Consider the following 21,391-nt stretch of genomic DNA (forward strand, 5'->3'; position numbering starts at 1 on the left):
TTCAAGGCGAGGTTGGATGAGGCCTTGGATGGCATGGTTTAGTGTGGGGTGTCCCTGCCCATGGCAGGGGGGTTGGAACTAGATGATCTTAAGGTCCTTTCCAACCCTGACTATTCTATGATTCTATGATTCTAAAAAAAGGTTTCAATAAACCTGGACACATGGCAAGAATTAAAGCAGCTTTCCTGTCCAGGCTGGCCATGCTTTTTGTTGTCCACATTTCCTTCCCCTCCCATGAGCTGCATGCTACCAAATCAAACTCAGTTCATGATCTGGCCTTCCCCTGAGCGTCAATTACCTTTAGTTTGTGCTGCTTTTTTCCATAGAATATAATCTTTTCCTTGGCTTTCAACTGTTAAGGTGATCCCAGTGGAGCAACACACTGGTGTCAGGGCCAACAGTTTTGCAGCAGACACAGAGTAACAGTCTCTCTCTTTCACAGCGCAACGCTGGCTCAACATCATGTGGTTACATGGGATCAGATACCTGAAACAACAGTGTCTAGCGTTACCACATCTTCTTCTCACATTAGAGAAAGCAACAACATACAAAATACCATTCCCACCTTCCTGCCCTCACCAGATTAAAAGAAACAGTAATAATAAACTTCACAGCGATACCCTCTCAAGAGCATAAAATTCTGGCTTCCTATATTGCGAAGCTATGGTTTGATGGGGAACCGTCAAGATAAGCAGACATAGGAGATCAGTTGCATCAGAACAGGGAAGTGAACAATCCTTTGCAGGTCAGAACAAACTTGCTGTAAGAAGGGATAGAGGAAGTGTGGGATGGGCAGATGTCAAATGCCAGCAGAGTGGTTTGGTCCCACTATGAATGAGCTCTGTCTCAGAATCCTCAATTTATTTGTTTTCCTGGAAAATTCAGAGAGAAGCTGTTCACGTTTGCCAGGCAAGCAGCCAGCAAAAACAAAGGAAGGGTCATCAAGGTGTTTTACTGCAGTAGATGAAGACTGAACTCTGAGGCAGGGGAGCTATGGGATGTACAAGGAAGAGAGGAAGCACAGCCTTGTGTTGAACATGTTTCGAGCACTTTGTTCAACTTTTTAAGAGCACTTTATTAAGAGCCTCAGTGTTAACTGAACTGATGTTTTGCCATTTCAAATGAAAACAAATTCTAAAGGATTCCCTAAATAAACAAAAAATAAGATTAAATACAGCACTCTACTGCTGCTAGAGTGGCAACTTGAGTTCACTGAGGTCCTGACAGCACTCCCAGACACATGAGCCAGAGCTACAGAGTATTTCACCTTAATGCCAGTGCATGGAGTGACAGAGAGCATCTGAACCATTCATGTGATCTACAGTGCTAAATTCAGTTACACCAATATTTCCAACTAAATAACCAATTCTTATTTAATACACACACCAAAATGGTAAGTATTTTGAAGCAATGCATAGAACCACCAGTTAAAAGCAAAAATAATCAATGCATTTAGTACATTATATAACAATTTACCTACAGCAGTTCAGGAGCCTGAAGTATTCTCAGTGAGAGAGGACTCATAGAGGTGGAAAACAATAGGAAAGAAGGCAGAAGCTGCGAACAAATATATAGCGCTGTATCACAGTGTATAATACACTAGAGAAAACATGCAGGAGAGAAGAATTATACATTAAAAAGCAGGGAATGAGCAGTTTGGAAGTGATAAATATATTCCCAGCTTCTCTTCTCTCACTTCTACAGAAATAAGTCACAAGAAAAATCTCCTGCTCTGAAGATCACAAGACATAAATCACACTTCTTCAGGTCTGGTAGACTTTTGTCAGGATCATAAATATCCTTATCTCTGTAGTGCCTTGGATTTCTGCTCTCTTGGAGAAACTCTCATCCAGCTCTGCAACCACAGGCAGAGACTGTGTGTCCCAGAACTGGAATGAAGAGTGGAAAAAGGAGTTTGAGCTTTACCTTAAAACTAGCTGCAACATCACATCTTCACAATGCAAGCCTATGAGAGTTCTGAACAATGCCAAGGAGACCACACAGAGCTGAAAAAAGATGAATGTTGTCAGTTTTTGACCTGGAAGTTGTACCTTTCCAATCTTCCCTGCATACTACATTACGAAATGGCTCTGCCAGAGCATCATGCTTTGTAAGACACTGTTAGTATCATACTTCATCTTGTAAGCACTCCATGGGATTCTTTTTAAAGTTGTATAGAGCTATACACATAACATGGTACATTTTAACCAGATACAATCCAGAATCTTCCTTTAAATAAGCTATTAAAAAAGCAGTAATTTACCAGTCTTCAATGTTACTCAAATTCATTAAATTAATTTTAGCATGAACTGAACCCTGTAGTTTCCAAGATAGCTTGTTAGATTTTACCTCTGATGTAGAATTTCAACCAACTACATACCTTTTCTGAAAGAAAAGTTATAAACCATTTCAAGTTTCTGTTGCTTTAAGTACAAGGAATGATCAGTGTTCTCCACATTAAGAAGCTGAATGCTTTTATAAATACAGCTTAATGTACTGACACAGACCAGGACTAAACAAGTAATTCTTGTCAGAATCTACTCCATATGGAGCATTCACAATCCCTTCTTTACAGCTCACTTGAACAGCTGGGAACTATGGTAAGACATGAAGATTCTTTCTGAGACCAGGGGAAAGGAAAGAAAAATGGGATTCCTCATTGGAATTGCATGCTTGCCTTTCCGGCAAAGGTCTGATCAAATATACCTTAAACTAGGTATTGCAGGAGTCACGCTCAGCAGAGACAAAAATCACACCTATTCTGTGACAGGCACCCCACTTTCACTGGCTTTAGGACAGACTGGAAACATGGACTTCTACGGGCTTTGCTGGTCACTAATTAGGCATACAACACCTCCAGAGCTATCATATACTACATTTCTACCTGCCAGGGGCTTGCTAGACTGCAGTTGTACCCAAAATGGTAGAAGCATGAGCTGTAAGCTTTTGCTGGTTTTCAAAGGCCACTGTGCCATTACCCCCCTGCCTCTTAGTGCACATTTTCTCAGGCACATTCTCCTGTGCTGCTTGTTCATGGAAACAGTATCTCACAGCTGGCTCAGACACCAGGACCAGGCTGACTCTTGTGAGAGTTATTTAGTGTAAGTTGACCCTTTCCTAAAGTTTCAAGTCAGTGTTTAAATCTTGCCTCTCCCTATATTATGTAAATAAAAATAATTAATATGGGGAATTATTTGCACTTTTCAGTAACTAAAAAAAAAGAGATACAGCAAAAAGCTACAGATACTTGTCTACCTCATATTTTCAGTCACTGAACATTCTTTGTAATTCATTTATGATTAAATCTTGCCTGGGCATAGCTTCTCTTCCACAGTATGGAATTTCCTCCTCTGCATTCACTCCCCTTACTCCCACTGTTAAAATGCTCTGCTCTAGCTCAGGAACATACATGTATTTTTCCTTGTGTAGTAGGTATCTCTGTGAAACAGTTAAATGGCAAAATTAAAGCGAATCTCAGTTAGCCTCTGAAGAGCAAATGTTTCTTTGGCTACCTTCCCTAGTTTGGTCAGAAGAACACCCACAGAAGAACAAAAGAAAGGGAATAAGCAGAGAGAAGAGAAATGGGGAATGCTCATGAATTGGCCTGCTGTGACGCAAATCAGAGCTCAGACTTGCTGCCCTGCCACCGCTGCCCAATGCTTGTACTAGGAGCTAACACCTAGTTGAAAGACCTCATGTCCACAGAAATAGATGAGGCAAGTAAAAAAGCAAGAGAGGAAGAAATAACCAGGACTGGAGTTCACTTGATAGAATGTGGGGGCAGAGTTGAAGAGCTTCACAACAACCTTTTGGAAGAAGTCAGATCCTTGTACAAAAGGTGTATTTTTGCCAGGGGACATTAAGGAAAAACAGAAAATCTCATTTCCTCTGCAAAATTTAGTGAGAGCCAAGCCTAACTCTTTTTCACTCTGTGAGAATTCAAAAAAACCTGCTACTGCCTTAAACGTTCCTGTATTTAAGAAAATTCATGCAGTTATAGGGAAACATTACTCATTTGTCTTTGCAACCATACTGCAAATCAGGAATCAACTGAACAAATACAACTCGTCTATTTCTGTATTTCGTAAAAAGAAAAGATTTCAAATACGCCAGGAGACAAAGAGGATCATATTTTTACAAGTCCTTTTGGCCACCTGTCTGTACATATGTTTAACCCTGTGAATTATTAATAAGTATTTTTATCAATAATAACGTATGCAGCTTTTGTGCTACAGAAACACACGGAAGGCTGCAGCTCTGCCTTTTGCACTTGGCCAAGCTATACTGCAGAAAACTCATTTAGCATCACCGAATCATTTTGGCTGAGATTCTGAATTGCTCAGGGCTGCAGAATTCTTTACAATTCCCATGGTGTTTGCCTATGGAACAGTAATTAATGATTAGCAGAGACAACAGCATTTGCATTTTTGTTGACAGAAGCTGTTTCGGTTTTCAGAGTTAATCCATCTCAGGGATGCAGTAGCAGCAGCATATAACTACACTTGCATGTACTCACATTTCAAAACAAATTTCAGATGAATCTACTGTCTCTAATACACAAATTTAATGCACATGCTGGTGTTCTGGCTTCTCTTGTACCTGCGCTAAAACATTACTCTTATTTCATCCATGAAGCTGTGCATCACACAAGACCCAGCCAAGACTGCCAGACAAGCAAGGCTCAGGAGAGCAGTCCATTGCAACAAGTAGTCATTTTCTCTGCCAGAAGATCCAACTGTTAGCAAAGGTAACTCTATCTCTGTCAACAAGCTCTCCAGCCACTGTGATGCATTGTGCCTAGGCTGAGAAGGGGCTTGGTGCAAATTTGAGATAAACCTTATTACATACAGGAGTGAAGGCAAAGAAAAGGAAGCAGCAATCTGATAACTTTGGCAAGAAAGCACCTTCTTTTAATCAAAGAAGGCAGGCAACATGACAGTTAAGTAAACATGCTACAGTAATATAGACTTGATTCCTGAGAAATACACTGGCAATACTACAATTCACAATTTGCATCAATTTGGAGACATCCTTACAAGGGCTCCCATCATCTCCCAGAGGGGCTATCTGAAAAGGCTTGCTGCTTGGCAAAACTCCAAAGATCAAAAATACTCCTCACCACAAATATGTTTATAAGTCCCAGGATGAGTTATCTATGGCAGCACAAATTCAGCAGTATCCAGAATACTTTTAATCTTCTAAGAGAATCCAGACTTCCAAAAGCCCTCATCTCCCTCTATCCCATTTCCTGTCTGTGTGAAACCACCTCACACATTTATCAACTTCGTATAGTGGTAGTTAAATGTCATGACACACACACAAGAAGAAATCACACATTTGGGTGGCGGGGGGGAGAAGACTCATAGTTAAACAGATACCAACTGAATATATAGAATCTCCCATTAAAATATTTAACCTGCATCCATGCTGAGTACCCGAACTTCCTTCTTGCTCGTCTTACCCGGAATGGTGTGTTGATTCGGCTAGTAAGCGTATCTAGGATGTGCACATTCTCATGTCGGTGCAGCAAAATAAACCGGAGGAAAATCTTGAGGAGGGCTGGCTCTGAAACACTACGCAAAAAGAGATCCAGATATGCAGTGGTAGTCATCACCTCTTCCACAGTCAGCTGCAAACAAAAATAGTGTAAATGCAAACACAAAATACCCACTCATCTTCTGCAACTATATACCTGGCAAACACTAAATTCTCCATACATAACACTGCCACAAAACCAGATAGAGGTCTTTGCTTTTAAATTTGCAAAGAGCATGCATCTGAATGGCTCATGAGCATTTTGAACGGATTTCTTATCTGTCTTGCTTCCCCAGGAAAAAAAAAAACTTCCTCCCAACTGACACCTCAAACTCACACATACTGAAATATGAAGAGCAAATCACGCTACAAGCTCCCCACCACCTTTCAGCCCATATCATCTCTTTTGCATCACACTTCTGTCATCCTTCAGAAGCATTTTGAGCTGTTGTGAATATCTGCATCTATCATTTTATAACAAATAAATGCCAAAGCACAAAGCACAGTACAAACTCATGGTTCTAGAGCTTTAAACAAATGAAAATCCTTATAGCTATCCAGAATTTTTTCAGTTTTCCTTTTTTTTTATTTTCCCACAGCACAATTCCTCATCTTACTCAATTTTTAAGAGGAGTATGTATATAGATACACACACAAACCAAAATCTACTGACTATTTGTATATCAAAATGCAATTTAAATATCCACGTGACATTTGCATACCCTAACCCACACTTCTCTCCTTATTGCAATCCTTTGGATCCTATTCACAGTATACACTGACAAAGCACAGAAAATTCCAAAGGCCACCTCTGCACCATGTCCTGCTGTTGCAAAGTCAGCTTTTTAAAAATAGTTACCCAGGAACATAATAAGCTTAAGTGCACAAAGATAAACCCTTAAACACAAGAATCTGGCTATATGAAAGGAAGTATTAAACATCCTTTGTTTACCAAACTTAGCTGGATAAATGAAAAGACTGATTTTATTAAAGAAGAAGAAAAAAAATTCAAAGCTGTCACTTCAGAGCTAAGAGGATTGAGAAAATTCTCAGAAGGGCAACATTTACGTAACATGCTGTAAATATTCAAATCCCTGTTCTATTATGCTGCATGTTAGCCACGTACACAGCAATGTCATGCTGCAAATGTTCTCTTTAAAGCATTTAAGATCACAGGCTCCTTCTGGCTGGTTACACAGAACATAGGAATGCTGTATGCAGCCTGCAGACCTTATAGAGAGCGAGCACCAGTGAGGAGAGTAGAAAGAAGCATACACACTTTTCCATACTTTTCCAGGAGTACTGCCACATTTCAACGACCAAAAACCTGCTCAGGAAATAAGCCAGGGTTGTGAAACAAAGGAAATTGTTTCCACTTGGAGCCAAGATTCTTTTTCTCTTTCTTTTGCGATAGCCAAAAGGCGTGGGGACTTGTAGGCTTTCTGATGGAAGCTGTTGACTGTTGCCCTGAGAACTGGCTTTTTTTTGTTTGTTTTTTTGATAGCAGCAAGCTGTAAAAAGCAAAGCCTGAGAAATCCATCATGTGACATCATTATGACAGCATACAGTTCATCGAAGAGTTTAGACCTTCTGCCAAGGAAAGGCCAGACAGACATAATACATCTTCATGTCTCTGTGTCACTTCTCCTTCATCCTTTATGGGGAAAAGCAAGTATGTTCTTGGCCTGCAGGTTTCACAGATGTCTGCTGACAGCAGAGGAATGGGCCTATATCTAAAATACTGAAGCTGTAAATAAAAGCAAGAAAAGCCACTGGGTTCACAAGGGCAGTGACCTTTTCCTAGAACCAGTGCTCTTTGGACAACTCATCTTACATTCATATCAGTGAGAGAAACCCAAATGCTCTTCAGAATGCATATCACGAATGAAACAAAGAGCACAAGAAAGCCAGCCAGAGACTACTTGAAGTAAGCACATGTTTGATTCCGAGAGCATATTCAGTGCTCCTGACTGCTTGGGGACTAGGCAAGAAAGGAAATCATGTTTATCTTAAACCACACTTCACTGATACCACTAAACAGAGGTAGAAGCACCAACCAATTAGTAATGAAGCCCAAATATTTCACAACGGAGTTGCTTATAACCTTGTTAAATCTAAATTCTCTGTATTGAGGGTCTTCTTTTGTGGAGGGTGCCATATTGCACTTGATTTTTAGTTCCTGGAAAAGAAGTTGCTGAACCTGCTTAAACATTTTCTGAGAAAGAGGGAAAACAACTAAGTTTTGTCAAGATTTAAATGGATTTATAAGAATCTTTTTTAATTTTCCAATGAAAACACCCTGACTTATCTCATCCACAACCCTCCTTCAAACTTTAGCAACAAATGAAGCTAGGACCTATTTCACAGCTCACTGTGCAACATGCAAAGCAGGCAAGTTAACTCTGTACAAGCAATTTTAATGCTATCATGTTCTAGAATTTCCAGTGCTTTCTCAGTGTGCCTTTGTGTGCAACTTGTCCATATAGACCAGCACAAAGATCATCCTTCTGCTTCTTCACAAGTGCAAATCAAACAAAAATATTGCTTTTTGGCATTTGAAATGTATGCAGCTTAGGAAAAAAGATTAACTAGGCTGGCAAGTGAGCATCCATGCTTTTACATCTTATTTTGCCAACATGAGTTCTGGCTTGCTTCTCCCCTTTACCAGATCTGACGTTAAATGCAAAATCTGAGGATCTGAGGCATCTAGAGAAGTATTCAAAAAGGCTGATTTTAGGTCCACAAGGCTCATTTTCCCTTTACTCAGTGGGATACATAAGCCTGCTCTGAATGAGCCTCTAGGGAGCTCACTTTTTTTGCAATTAACTAGGTTGGAGAAATCAGTTACACTAGGCAAAACCCAGCCTTGGCAAGACCCCTTTTAACTCTGTACACCTCTTCTACAGATTGCATTATACATAATACATCAAGTATTATGAGACTCATTTGTGCAGTTATTATTGAAGACCTCTGTTTTCTAAGATACCAAAATCCATGCTATTAAGCTTCATTCTGACTCCCTGCTGCTTGTCTCTTCTTAAGTTAATGTCTCATGAGACAGATTTGAGGGGAAGTAGGGAAATCCTTTCTAATAAATTCAAAGCAGTACTTAGGTAAACAACAAAAGAACAAATGTTTCCAGAGAACAAAACATTTACTAACCATGTCAAGCATGTCCACTACAGTCAAATCTTGAGGCAGCTTATAAAAACTTTAGATCACTGTAAACACTGATTACGGTGTAATTCGTCCAAGTAAGCTTTTAGCTAGCACTCAGAATCAACCATTTTTGAAAGGATGATAAAAAGCAAGCCAAAACTTACACATATTCACAAACCTGATACTTAACTTGAAAATTTTTCACCTCTGATAATTCAAGTATCAAGAAAAATAGCAAAACAAAGGGAAATTAATTAAATTAAGTCATGGTAGTTTTCTAGAGAAGCCCTTTGTTAAATAAGTAAATTTCAAGCTATATTTTTGATAAAGGTATTTCAATAATATTAAATTCACCACTGCCAAACTGGCAAAAATAAAAGCTCACCAGCAACAGCCCTTGCATTAGTATTCATGGTAAAGACCAGGGATATCTCTGCTCCTAGGATAACACTGTAGGATTGAAAGTGAAAACTGAGGAAAAAAAAAAGAAGTCCATATCCATTGTATTAATTCAACCAGTATTCTATCATTTTTATTTTCATTATTCGCAGCTGTAACAATTAGAAGTTTCTGGATTTTTCTTTTTCCAACATACATACAAATTTAAATGCCTGTCTAAAGATACCATCTAGAAAAACTCATCCACATGTTTTTTTTATACAACTATCAGTTGTTACAGATATTCCTAAGGTGTAATTTGCTGCAGAAGGGACTACCCGAGAGTCTTCATAGCCACACAGATATTTGATTAGAGATTACTGAAGAGAGAAAGCCCTTTTTAGCCCTGTAATACCCTTCTCTAATTATGTAATAATTTTTAGCAAATCTTTTCTCACTTCCTCTGATGACTGATTAGATGGTGAGGCAGAACACAGTAAAGAGATCCAGCTTTTATAAGTCACTGTGCCAAGTAACAGCAAAGAGGCAGAAATTACTGTCATTGCAACTTCAGTTTAATATATTACACTCGCTGTGTTAGACCAATTGCACTGATTCTTTACTACTGGCTATTTTCCCTTGGGATCCACACAATATATTTCTAATTTACAGCTTCATGCACTCTTACAGGAATATGGCTATCATGATTCCTCCTGCCCTTCACATTTCCCTTCCTGTAAGGATTTCATATTGCCCATGAAGAGACCATGAATGTTCTTATTGGAACTTAACCACTAGATCCACGAGTAGTTTAAATCTGAATAAGCCCACTTCACTGATAAACAAAATCCAACCATTCCCACGCTCTTCTGTTTTCTATTCATTTTCAACTTCTTGGCCCCTGCTCATGCTGTCAAAAGGGTTCCTGCTTCACTTCACTGCACAGTGAATTGTTTTCAGGTTAAAACTATTCAGGAAATAAAGGTGGGTTTTAACCTCAATCAGTTTCCCATATTAACAGTTTTCCTGGCAAAGGAGAGGGGGAAAAGTGGGATCAGGGACAGAGGAAGTTTGCACACAGGGAAAACCAGACCAACAGAACTGCTTCAACTTCCCCCAGCTTATATTTATAAACTGCTTCAGTTTATACCAGGTTAAAATTCAACTCAACTGCAGTGTCTGATGCCAAAACTGAAAGGCACCTTTAACATATATCCACTCCATAGCTAGCAAAACTAGGTTTTGCAGCTATTAATGGGCTTCTCCAAAGCATGAGACTGTTCAAAGTTTACCAGTATACTTGGTTTACGCCTTTTAACAGCAGCTGTCCAAGTGCTTTTCAGCGTGGTGAAAGATGGTATTATTTCTAAATGGAAACTGACAGTCTTGTGGGATATTTATAAAGATGCTCCTTCTAATCTGTATAGCATAATTTACAGGTTATTTCCCTCTAGCTGAGCTTTGTAATCATCAAGCAAGTACTATTGAATTATCAGACCAGCATACTGTGTTAGGGGTTTGCGTTTAGATGGGTTAGCACACAACAGAATTGAGGTCCATTTGACAGAGGTTATTTGACAGGACCATGCCAGTGCTTCCACAGAGCAGTTCTGTTCACCTGGCCAACAGCAACATTTTACACTAAAAAGCTGGTACAATTTTCCATTATTCAGATCAAAACCTTCCAAGTAGAAAAATAATTATATCATAGTTAGCAATAAAATGTGATGCAGTAAAGCAGTAAAAGATAAGACATAAAAAATTTGCTTTTAGCACATAATTTGTCAAATTTTCAGCACTATCTTCAATAAATTGAAATAACACAAATTACAGAAACACTCCAGATGTTCCAAATAGTTATCTTTGTCACACAAATTCCCTGAATGCCAAATTAAAGTTAAATCATATGCATTTACAGTAAAGAGATGTATATAACCAATCAGAGTTGTATCAAAGATAGCATAATATTTATATGTACACCACAGTGTGGTTCCTAATTATCTAGCACATGGTTTTGACTGCAAAATATGTATGTATTAAAGACCTTCTGGAAAGGATTTCACTCAGATTTCTACAGTAGTGCTGCAACTACCTGAAAAAATCAGGTAAATAAACCCTTTCTGCTAACAAATATAAAAAGATTAAAACAAGGCAATATGGCCTGTAGCAGAACTAGTAAAATAGATTTTGATACGGTTATTCTGGATTCACTTTGGGATTTAAATTAGGCTTTTACTGAAGAGAAAGTTCGTTTTATTTGATTACTTGGACCCATGTACAATTTGGCCCCAGAAGACCTTACATTTTTTTGATAGAGCATCAAAATGTTAGTTTTGAAAGTGAAGCAAGAAAAAGCCAATGAAATGTGTCACAGAAATTTAATGGTATGGCTTCATGCCTGAGCAGAATTATACCTTCTCAAGTATTTTTTTCCTTAGCACCAAAATCTAAGGAAGAACATACACAACTGCCTAATTTCAAGATTTAACTGACATGCCATCAAAAAATGCCAGTCCTAAAATAAAGAACAGAGTTTGCCAGATAGTCTTTATTAAGAAAATTAAGACTATCTGGTCAGACACTTATACCCAAAAGACAAAAGGAGGTTTGGGCAAAAAATTAAATAATGGATTGTTACTACAAAAAGAAAACTACCAAATTAACCTTCTATTTAGCTCTATATCTTTACAGACAAGGTGTTTTATTCCTTCTGGTTTTAACTGAATTTTGGCAGAAACAAGGGATTTGTGACCTTGTGTAACCCTACTGAAGCATGTCATTAATTCACTTTTTTCAATGTCTCACGAAACTCAGATATCAGAAGGGAGATAACTCTTTTGTAAAAAGTATAATAAAATCCAGACAGCTAAAGGACAAGACAGGGCTACCCAGCACAGTCAGTTCATGTGTATCCCTAGCTACATAGTACATAGGGATCTGTCTATGCCTTCAGCAATGTGCAGCTTCTGAGATACGTATTCGTCAACCGCTCGTTACACATGTAGGTGGAATAACCCACACAAAGTGACAAGACTAGTACAGGCCAGGTATAAATATACAAGAACATGCTATATATAGGATGCTTATCTTTGAGAAATGAAGTTAGGGAGTTACAACTTGAGAATGTTTGGGTTATTTAAGCACAGTGCAGTTAATCTGCTATATAAATAACCTTCACAGAGCTCAGTGTGAAAACCAGGTTATTTCAAGCCAACTAGCTAGCCCAATCAATTTGAAACTTCCTCAACTGGAAAAACCCTGAACTACCACATTATTCTATCAAGTCCATACTATCTTCCTGAGATAACACCATAAAAAATAAAGAGCAATAATTAAAAAAAAAAAAAAAAAATCACATCAACCAAAATATGTTGGTCTCCCCACCCCATGACTTCTTCATAGAGACATATCTCAACATTCTTGTACCACTTCAGTCACACAAGGAACTGTACATAGTAAGTATGTATAGGGAGACGATCTGCAAAAAATAAGAAAAGGCAGAGCTTACTACGCAGTTCCATAAATGTGTAACACAGTTCCATAAAGGTGTCACTTGAAGCTGACACTTCAAGATCACACATATACGTATCTCAAAGCTTTGGACCACATGCTGAAATTCCGATCTACTTTACTGGAATTCTGCTTACTTAAATTTTGATACTACTTCTACCAAAAGTCTTGTTTGATACTCCAGTGTTTTAGGGTGGGAGAGAAGAAGGAAGTCAATGAAAGGCGACAGCAGGTCTGCATGGATGAACTAGGAGCTCCTAACAAAACAGAAACACGAAAAGCAGTAGACAAAGCAGGGATAGATGATCCAGGAGGAATATTGAGAAGCTGCCTGTGTGCGCAGCAAAAGGATTAGGAAAGCCAAAGCCCAGCTGGACTTGAAGAACGGCTACAACAGCAAAGGTGGACTATGAAAAATGTGTTCCCACTGCTAAATGTGGGAAGGGGACCTGCGGACAACATACACAGAAAAAGCCTCAGTACTCAATTCCTTCCTCACCTTGGTCTTTACTGGCAAGATCTGCCTTTGGTATTCCCAGGTCCTTAAGAGAAGAGTGGAAGTCCAGAGCAAGGAAGACTTACCTTAGAGGAGGGGGGTCAGGTTAGGAAACATTTAAAGAAACTGGACATACATGAGGTTTGCTGTCAGATATGCGAGAGCCTAGTGTCAGATCCACTAGATGGTGCAATCCATCTTCTCCATTAAATGCGTTTGAAGTTTATACACATAAGTAATTATTTTTTAAAGAGGAAAAAGTCAAACTTAATGCTAATCAAGGAAATATTTATTACTGGAAGCACAAGGCACCAAACAATGTCGGGGTTCAGGAAAGATCTAGGCTTGAAACTCATGTGTGTCTCCATTTAAGAGAAACCTAATTTCAGAGCACATAAATGAGGTTCAACAAAATTTTCCCTGCATGAAAAAATAGTCATCAAAACAGTATGCTTTATATGATTTAAGTAACAGGGAAATCATCAATCCAATAGCAGATTAACTCACCAATAAGAATTGCATTAACCAGGTATAAAAAAATGGCACTATTCAAAGCAACTTAAAATTAGTCTTAAGTGCTTCAGAAGTAAAACCGGTACCCACTAAGACTAGAATCCCACAGCTACTATCACCCTTGTTATCCATAACCTTGACCTAAATAAAACTGGGTAGATTTTCACTTTCAATTTCCAGTCTTGACAAGGGATTAAGTCAAGGTACAGAAATATAAAAAGTTACTGCCAGGTAAAGAGGTGAACTATCTGAATGGATGACTACAAGCTTGATCTGGATCACAGCCAGATTTCATTTCAGCCTTTGCCAAGTTCCTAAACGTTTGAAGTCTGCCGAATCATTGAAGGAGATTCTATACTGCTTATTACTTTCTTGGTAAGTGACTATTTACCATGAAGAATTGTGTCCACTGCCAAGTTCTAGACTTAGAAAGCAGGGTTCGGTGTTTCCTTGGCCTCTCAGAAAATGGAACAGGTGCATTGCTTCCTGCTTGGCAGGCTTAGTAAAATTAGTAGACCTTCAAAAAGTAATTTATTAGTCCTCTCCTGGCACCTTCTGCTGGATTTTTACTCTCCGCAATTCCTACTTTTTCTCGTCATACAAGGTGTTCTTTTCACAGGGCAATCAGGATTGTTAATTGACATATTCTGCAACAGTTGAAAATGCAGTTTCCGGCAGTCTAACCCCCCCAAAAAAAAATTAAACAAAACAAAACAAAACAAAAAAACCCCAGGTAATTCACCAACATCAGTGACACATTTTGCCAAAGGATAACCCCAAAAATTCAAAGTGATCATTTTTTTCTCCAAAGCAACATAAATTGTACCCTACTACATTATAAAATTCATACCAAACTCCACTTCTTCTCTACTTTACAAAGTAGCTTTACCAACTGTGATGAGGAACTACAGGACAATACCTACCTTGCTAAAATTAGCGTCATATTCCCTGACTGAACATTTTCCTTGTGGGCATTTTCTTTTTGGAAAATGTTCATTTGGAAAACAATAATCCTCTTGGAAACATGTCTGCCATGATGACATGTTGCCTAAAAGGTCACTGCTTTTAGATGATATGTCAGCCTAGCGCAACAAAAATATTTTGGTTCTTCATTTCACTTAATTTTAAACATTTTCAGAAATACCTGTATCTTGCTTAATACTCACTACAGTGTAAATAGAAAGTGTAGAATAAAAAGATGGAAAGTTAGCCTAGAATCTTACTTAATTATATGGAAGTCACTACTGACACTACATTTAATTGTATCTTTACACAAAGATCATCCATAACGCTTTTTGCCTGTTACTATGTCCTGTTCTGCTTGCATACACCACTGACCTTATGGAGCGCAGGAGCCATTACTGGCACCAAAAATCCATTGTAAATGTAATTGACAAGCTGGTTACGTATCAACGGATGTGCCACCTAAAAGGATGGGGGAGAGAAAGACAAAGAACAGTTCCAGTGAGATTTAAAACAAGACAGGGTACACACTGCTATTAACCGCTACCAAAACCCTTTCCCATTTAACAAGACATGTTCACTTACCCTTCCTACCAGCATTTACTATGATTCAAGTTCTTAAAGATCCTTCCTCAAAGAAATACACAAACTCTGTTTAATTATAGTAAGCCTGGCAAAGTTAAGAGAACAGGGCTTTTCAATCTCCCGGCATGCTGACAAAGATGAATGGATGGACAGAAAAGTGTGTATACCCATGCATCAAAGGAAGATTTGAGAGTCTAAATTTAGCTCCTGCAACCTCGTCAGGGTCACCTGAAGGTGGATTTGCCATTGTTAACTCGTCCTCCTACAAGAAGGAAAAGTAGAACAGCTCCTTTCCTGTGGCTCAAGACTGGATAAACCAAAGCACTCTCTAGCTATAGGGTAAAAACATATTATTCGCATGCTTTTCTCCCAATCACTGTAAAACAGAAATTAAAACAAGACCTACATTATTCATTCAATAGGTTGGTTCAGAGCTTTAAGAAATGAACTGTTATTAGAAGCAAAAAATTTACTTTTATAATAAAGCATTCATTTTGCTTTCACAAAGAGAACACATCACCAGTTCATGCATTTGAAAGAAAAAAAATACTCCATTCAGAAGCACTGTAAGTTATTATATTCTGTTTGAAGTTCACAGAGACTGGAATGTCACAGCCTACATGTGGCCACAAATACATTTTCCCACTTGCAGCTCTTCCCAGACCTCCTTTCATGTCTAACCTTTGCTTTGGAAAGGGAAAGAAGAAGGGTTACCCATCCTTTGCTGTGATCCAGGAAAAAAACTAGTAAGTGGCTATATTGTCCCTTTTTAATGTCTGGCCAAAGTTTTTAGCTCAACACAGAACAAGCCAATCCATGAAGACCATTCCATGCACAGAACAAAAATTCCTGCAGTAACTGAGGTTTTAATTCAGCTGAGGAAAGACTACACACACTCAAGCAGCAGTCAGAAACTGATCTTTCTGCTTGTCAGCTGAAGATCCTTAACCATTTTAAGTTTAAAATAATATGTGCTTTAATTTGTCTGCGGTAACCTTTATATCAATTTTTTAAGAAGGTATCAAATATGACCTCCTGGAAATGTAGATCTGTAGAAAAACTCTGCTTAGACACCAAATTAATATTGTCTCCTCTTCATGTTTAAACATGCATGTTAGAAATCTTTATATTGCATTTAAAGAATGACAGCTACTATTATTTTCCTGTTCAATGCTTTAAGAGTCAATCAGTTGCTTCACTGTATTTTGCACATCTCATAAAAACATATCTTCTACTTAACAATCAATGTGACTAAATTTTCAACCTTATTCAGCACATTTCTTCAAGTAACACATAAACCGCCAGTTTCTCTAGAATTTGTATCATGTTTTCAAGAAATACTGGACAAAAGTTTCTATAGGATTTACCAGCCTTAAAAACAATACAAAACCACAAAAATCTCAGTTTATGTTCAGATCAGAGAAAAAAAAACCAGGAATGGATCAAAGCCAGAGGAAAAAAAAAAAAAGTAATCAAGAAATAATCATTAAGAACAGAAAGTGGAATCAAAATTGATAGGCTGAGAAAGTTGGGGCTGTTCAGCCTGGAGAAGAGAAGGCTGCATGGAAACCTCATAGCAGCCTCCCAGTATCTGAAGGGGGCCTACAAGGATGCTGGGGAGGGACTCTTCATTAGGGACTGGAGTGACAGGACAAGGGGTAACAGGTTAAAACTTAAACAGAGGAAGTTTAGATTGGATATAAGAAGAAATTCTTTACTGAGAGGGTGGTGAGGCACTGGAATGCGTTGCCCAGGGAAATTGTGAATGCTCCATCCTTGGCGGTGTTCAAGGCCAGGTTGGGCAGAGCCTTGGGTGACATGGTTTAGTGTGAGGTGTCCCTGCCCATGGCAGGGGGGTTGGAACTAGATGATCTTAAGGTCCTTTCCAACCCTAACTATTCTATGATTCTATGATTCTAAAATAGGCCAATCTAAAACAAATGTATATTTCTTTGAAAAGACCTAGATTCTGCTTGGGAAGCTTTCTTTATGCAGTACTTGAGAACAGGCAAACAGACTATTTTCTTCTAGATACCATTAAGAGGGCTTAGAGAAACACAGAATGTTTTTCAGTGCTTAAATATATAAAAACTAAACTACATTTTCTCATTTGTGAAGGCATTCAATTTACTTTTAGTATCTTGGTATTAAAATGCAATAAAGTCTTTTTTTTAACCCAGAAAATCCTCCCAATTACATATGAAATATCAAGCAAACACATAAATCTACTGCTTTCATTTGAAACATTCGTCACCTGAAAACAAAAAACATCTTAATTCATCCTTATAATCAGGACAAATAGCACAAAGCAGGCATTTTATAAGCAACTTATTTTAGTGTATTTTAAAAATTCTATGCCATTCCTAACAGTAAATAAACTCTGCAATTACAAACTTCTGCAGAATATATAAAAAAACCTACTACTTCAAAAGGGTAGGCCAACTCTGCTTCATTACCTGTATCACAGCATTGCAAAACTCAAGGGAATTCATGAACTGTACAAGGGCTGGTGACAAGAGCCAGTCGTCTTTCAGCAGACAGTGCCACTCTTCTCCATTTTCTTCCAACTTTGTAGGCAAAGATGAATAGAGGCCACTTAGTCCTGTTGCTAACACCTGTATTTCAAAAACAGAAGAGAAATAAGTTAACTTTCCAACTGTTCATCTGTTTGAATGGAAATGCCAAAAATGGTTTCTCTTACTAATTTTAGTAACATCAGAGAGTGTTGAGACTAATTTAATTTCCTTTTGAAAGAGGGCCGTGGCAGAAAGACATGAATATTTTAGAGAGCCTTCCATATATCCTTCTTTCAAGAGCTGGTATTTAGGAGAACATAATGGCAGAAAAATGTTATAAGGTTTACAGATGATTTATGTAGAATATATCACTAAAGGACAAGATCGCATTCTTAGTTGCAATTTAAAAAAGCGTATTTCCAAAAAGGTTTTTGAAATTTTACTCAATATATCTAAAGTGCTGCTAGTTTCAGGCCAGGCTTTGAAATACTAAGCTTATTTGAAGATGGAAAAATTCTAAATATTTTCAGACTTTAGGATAATTTTTTTAGGTGATTATCATTTTTATGAGAATGTTAAGACTCAGCTTGATGGAAACTTTTTAAGCTTTCATTCAACAGACTCTTCTTTCTATGAAGAGCTACTTGGCATCTGCAGGGCTAGACAGTCAAAGCTCAGATGAAATACAAATGTCTTACTAATTGGAAAACAAACAGTTGACAATGTACAGGTCAAAGACCAAGGGTTCACAGAAGGGGCAATCAGGTTTTGATCCTACACAAGCATAATCGATCATAATTGCTAACCCATCCAGTCAGGCAAAGACTGGCTTTCTGAATGGTTTCCATTCCTAAATTTTGAAGATGGGTTTATTCTGGCATACATAATTAAGCCAAACATTAAAGGGGACAGGGTGGTGGGGGGAAATACTGTGGAAAATTTAGTGCTTTAACACACTGTGCTACTTTTTTTATATACACATGTATACATAGATGTAAAAAGAAAGATGCTGGGGATATGTTAAAAAACTAAGAAGCTAAACCTGTTGAGCAAAGTTTCTTCTGTACAATCAGACTCTTCCAGAATATTATTTTTCCTTTTCTCTCTCCAATGGTAGAAAAGCTCAAAATGGAAAGTCAGGAAGATCCTACTAGGCCTATAGAACTATCTGTATATAACTCACACACACACTTACACTCTAAAAACCCAGTTTTCAGATAATTCTAGGAAGGAAAAAATACTGAAGAGCAAACTTTAAATTTCTTTTGTTTTGCAACCCATTAATTAATGCATATTTGATTTTCCATTGTTTAAAATGTAATTGCTATTCACAAACACATACTCACCCTCTCAGTAAGCAATCTGATTTTCAGAGCTGAGTACTATCCACATTTTTCCTTCATACGGAATTTTAGTCCCTAAGCACAAGAAAGCTACTTTGAACAAAACATACTACTCTCCACAAAGAGGAACAGTGAATTCGGAATCGGTCAATGTCTTAAAGTGAGTAATTCTTTGGTTTGTCTGAGTTACTGAAGAAAGAAGTGACATGTAGCTGCTAAAATTTGCGAAGTTTAAAAAGCTCTTATTTTTGCTACGAAATACAAAACAAATGGCTCTGTGAAGCTCTGTTTCCAAAGCAGTAAGACAGAGAGTAGCCACTGGAAGCAATTTCTTCTCTCTAGGTAAAAAGTATTTGAAAAATTTCATAGAAGTATATGGTATAAGCAGGATTACCATTTCAAGTTACTAACAGAACTCTTCACATTCTATAAGCTGGCATATAAAGCAATGCACATGTATAGACTATGTTATGGAGTTTTAATCAGTAAAATTATAGACATCCATTTTTTTTAAAAAACCCAAACAAACCAACCCACGAAAAAAATGGAGAGTGAAGAAAATGAATGATTTCACATCCTGGAAGGGCAAGATCGGTTTTATTTTTAGTTTCACCCAGAGCAGTGTCCTTTTAAACTTCTCCCAATATTTGTCATGTCAACCCTACATGCTCATTTACAAGCATCTCCAGCAGTTTCTCTCTCTCCATTGAGTTGTGAGTCTCTCTGCAAACCAGTCTCCTTGATTTATTTACTTTCTCTTGACTCACAGAAGATACTTGATTTGTAATCCCAGAAATACTATATGATTAAAATGTGTTGTTAATATATAAACAATTGCTAATATAATATATATAATATTTTTATATATATATATAATATAATCAATGGCCAATTTCTTCCCTATAATAATTTCCTTTCCTCCCACATCAATAGTCTTTCTATTTCTGTGCAGCCTCAACTTTTCAAGGAAATTGCAGAGCCGTACCTCCTCCTGCTTTAATACTTGCTTTCCTAAGCTGTGAGGTATTTACGAAGTTTAGGGAGACACTCTGAGGTGCTATCCTGCTCAAAATTCTTTAGAAACATTGTTTTATTATTACAATGCTAAACAGACAACATCTTCTATTCAGATTCAGAAAACCTGAGGGTCAAAACATGACAAAAACAATACGGCAGAATTCTCTCTACAACCAGAAAACTTTGCCTAACAGTTTGTCTACACATTCTGCATTAAAGTTGTTAGTGATGTAAATTACTACAGCCAGTCCCCTTTCCTTCTTTATAGTTTTTTTTACCTACAGTTCTGAATACTATAGACAACCTAGTTTTAAAAAGCTGTTAACCAGAGTTAGCTCAAAAAAAGTACCAAGAAAGCGTTCAGGTTCACTTTGGCTCCGATCTAACACTGATTCAGGCATATGTGGCAGCAGAGATTTATGGTCACACCCCATCCCAGCAGACGTCTATACTACGCATTAAGGCATAGTAAAGACAACCCTATATGCTACCAATCACCTTGGCCTCAGAATCAAAGATAGCATCAACACAGTGCCACTAAAATGCCACTCCTATCAGAAGAGGACTGCAGTAGCTGTTTTGCAGAGCAGCTGAGGCCACATCTGCACTGGTTTGAGTGCTATACAGCAATGACACTGACACCTAGAGAGTCTTCCACCAGAGAAAAACCTGTTCCTTCAGCTCATCTCACTCAAATTCAAAAGAAGATGTTGTGCTAGTGAGGTAATTCTATGGCATTGCATTAAAGTTTTATTATAAACTCAGGCCAGTCTCATTACTGTTCAGGAAGTCTGACTTTAGCACATTTTGACAAGAAGCCTTCCTAATTAGAATGTTTGTCAATCATGGCTCCCTGCTGCTGGAAGGTTAATGCAGCTGGCTTTTATCTTCAGTGTAAAAAGGCTGCTTTTTTCTTTTTAATTAATTGGAAAATGTAATTATGGAAGTTACAGCATGGATCTAATAACGGCATCTGTCTCAGGGACAGTTTGAGAATCAAGTTCATATTCTTCAGCAGCATCTATTAAACAAGGTCAACTGGAGTCTCTCAACACAAAAAAATTCAATGCAATATTTACAACTGACAAAGGAAACCAATTAGAAGTTTTGTTTTAGAACCTGTAGGCCTCCTTCAGCCCGCAAACCTGGCTCTGCCCCACCGCTCAAAGGGCATTCCAATCTCAGAGAAAATGGAAACCTACAGCTAGAATAGCTGTCATGTACTAATGCCTAAGGCAGGAATTCTAGTATTCTTGGCTCTAAAGCTCTCTGCTTTTTGTAAGGCTGCCCTCCATTATTCTGGCATGCATTAAACTAGAATGCAAGCCACACAGAACATAAAAGACTCAGTCCAAAAACTGTCACATCAGAGCTAT

At 37.9% G+C, this 21,391-nt stretch overlaps 1 protein-coding gene across 1 annotated transcript in view; it reads right to left on the reverse strand.

Moving 5' to 3' along the window:
- The window catches only part of FHIP1A (FHF complex subunit HOOK interacting protein 1A), a gene marked incomplete at both ends in the record, with an annotated part of 35,051 nt that overhangs the window by 10,170 nt on the left and 3,490 nt on the right, over positions 1-21,391 (reverse strand). The window contains 5 exons of the mRNA XM_080619900.1: positions 299-486; positions 1,927-2,006; positions 5,462-5,629; positions 14,930-15,016; positions 17,596-17,754. Of these exons, the coding sequence (XP_080476026.1) occupies positions 299-486; positions 1,927-2,006; positions 5,462-5,629; positions 14,930-15,016; positions 17,596-17,754 (682 nt within the window). The remainder of the gene's footprint in view (positions 1-298; positions 487-1,926; positions 2,007-5,461; positions 5,630-14,929; positions 15,017-17,595; positions 17,755-21,391) is intronic.

The sequence above is a fragment of the Psittacula echo genome, assembly GCF_963264785.1.
Source record: "Psittacula echo genome assembly, chromosome: 1".
In the NCBI taxonomy this organism is placed as follows: domain Eukaryota; kingdom Metazoa; phylum Chordata; class Aves; order Psittaciformes; family Psittacidae; genus Psittacula; species Psittacula echo.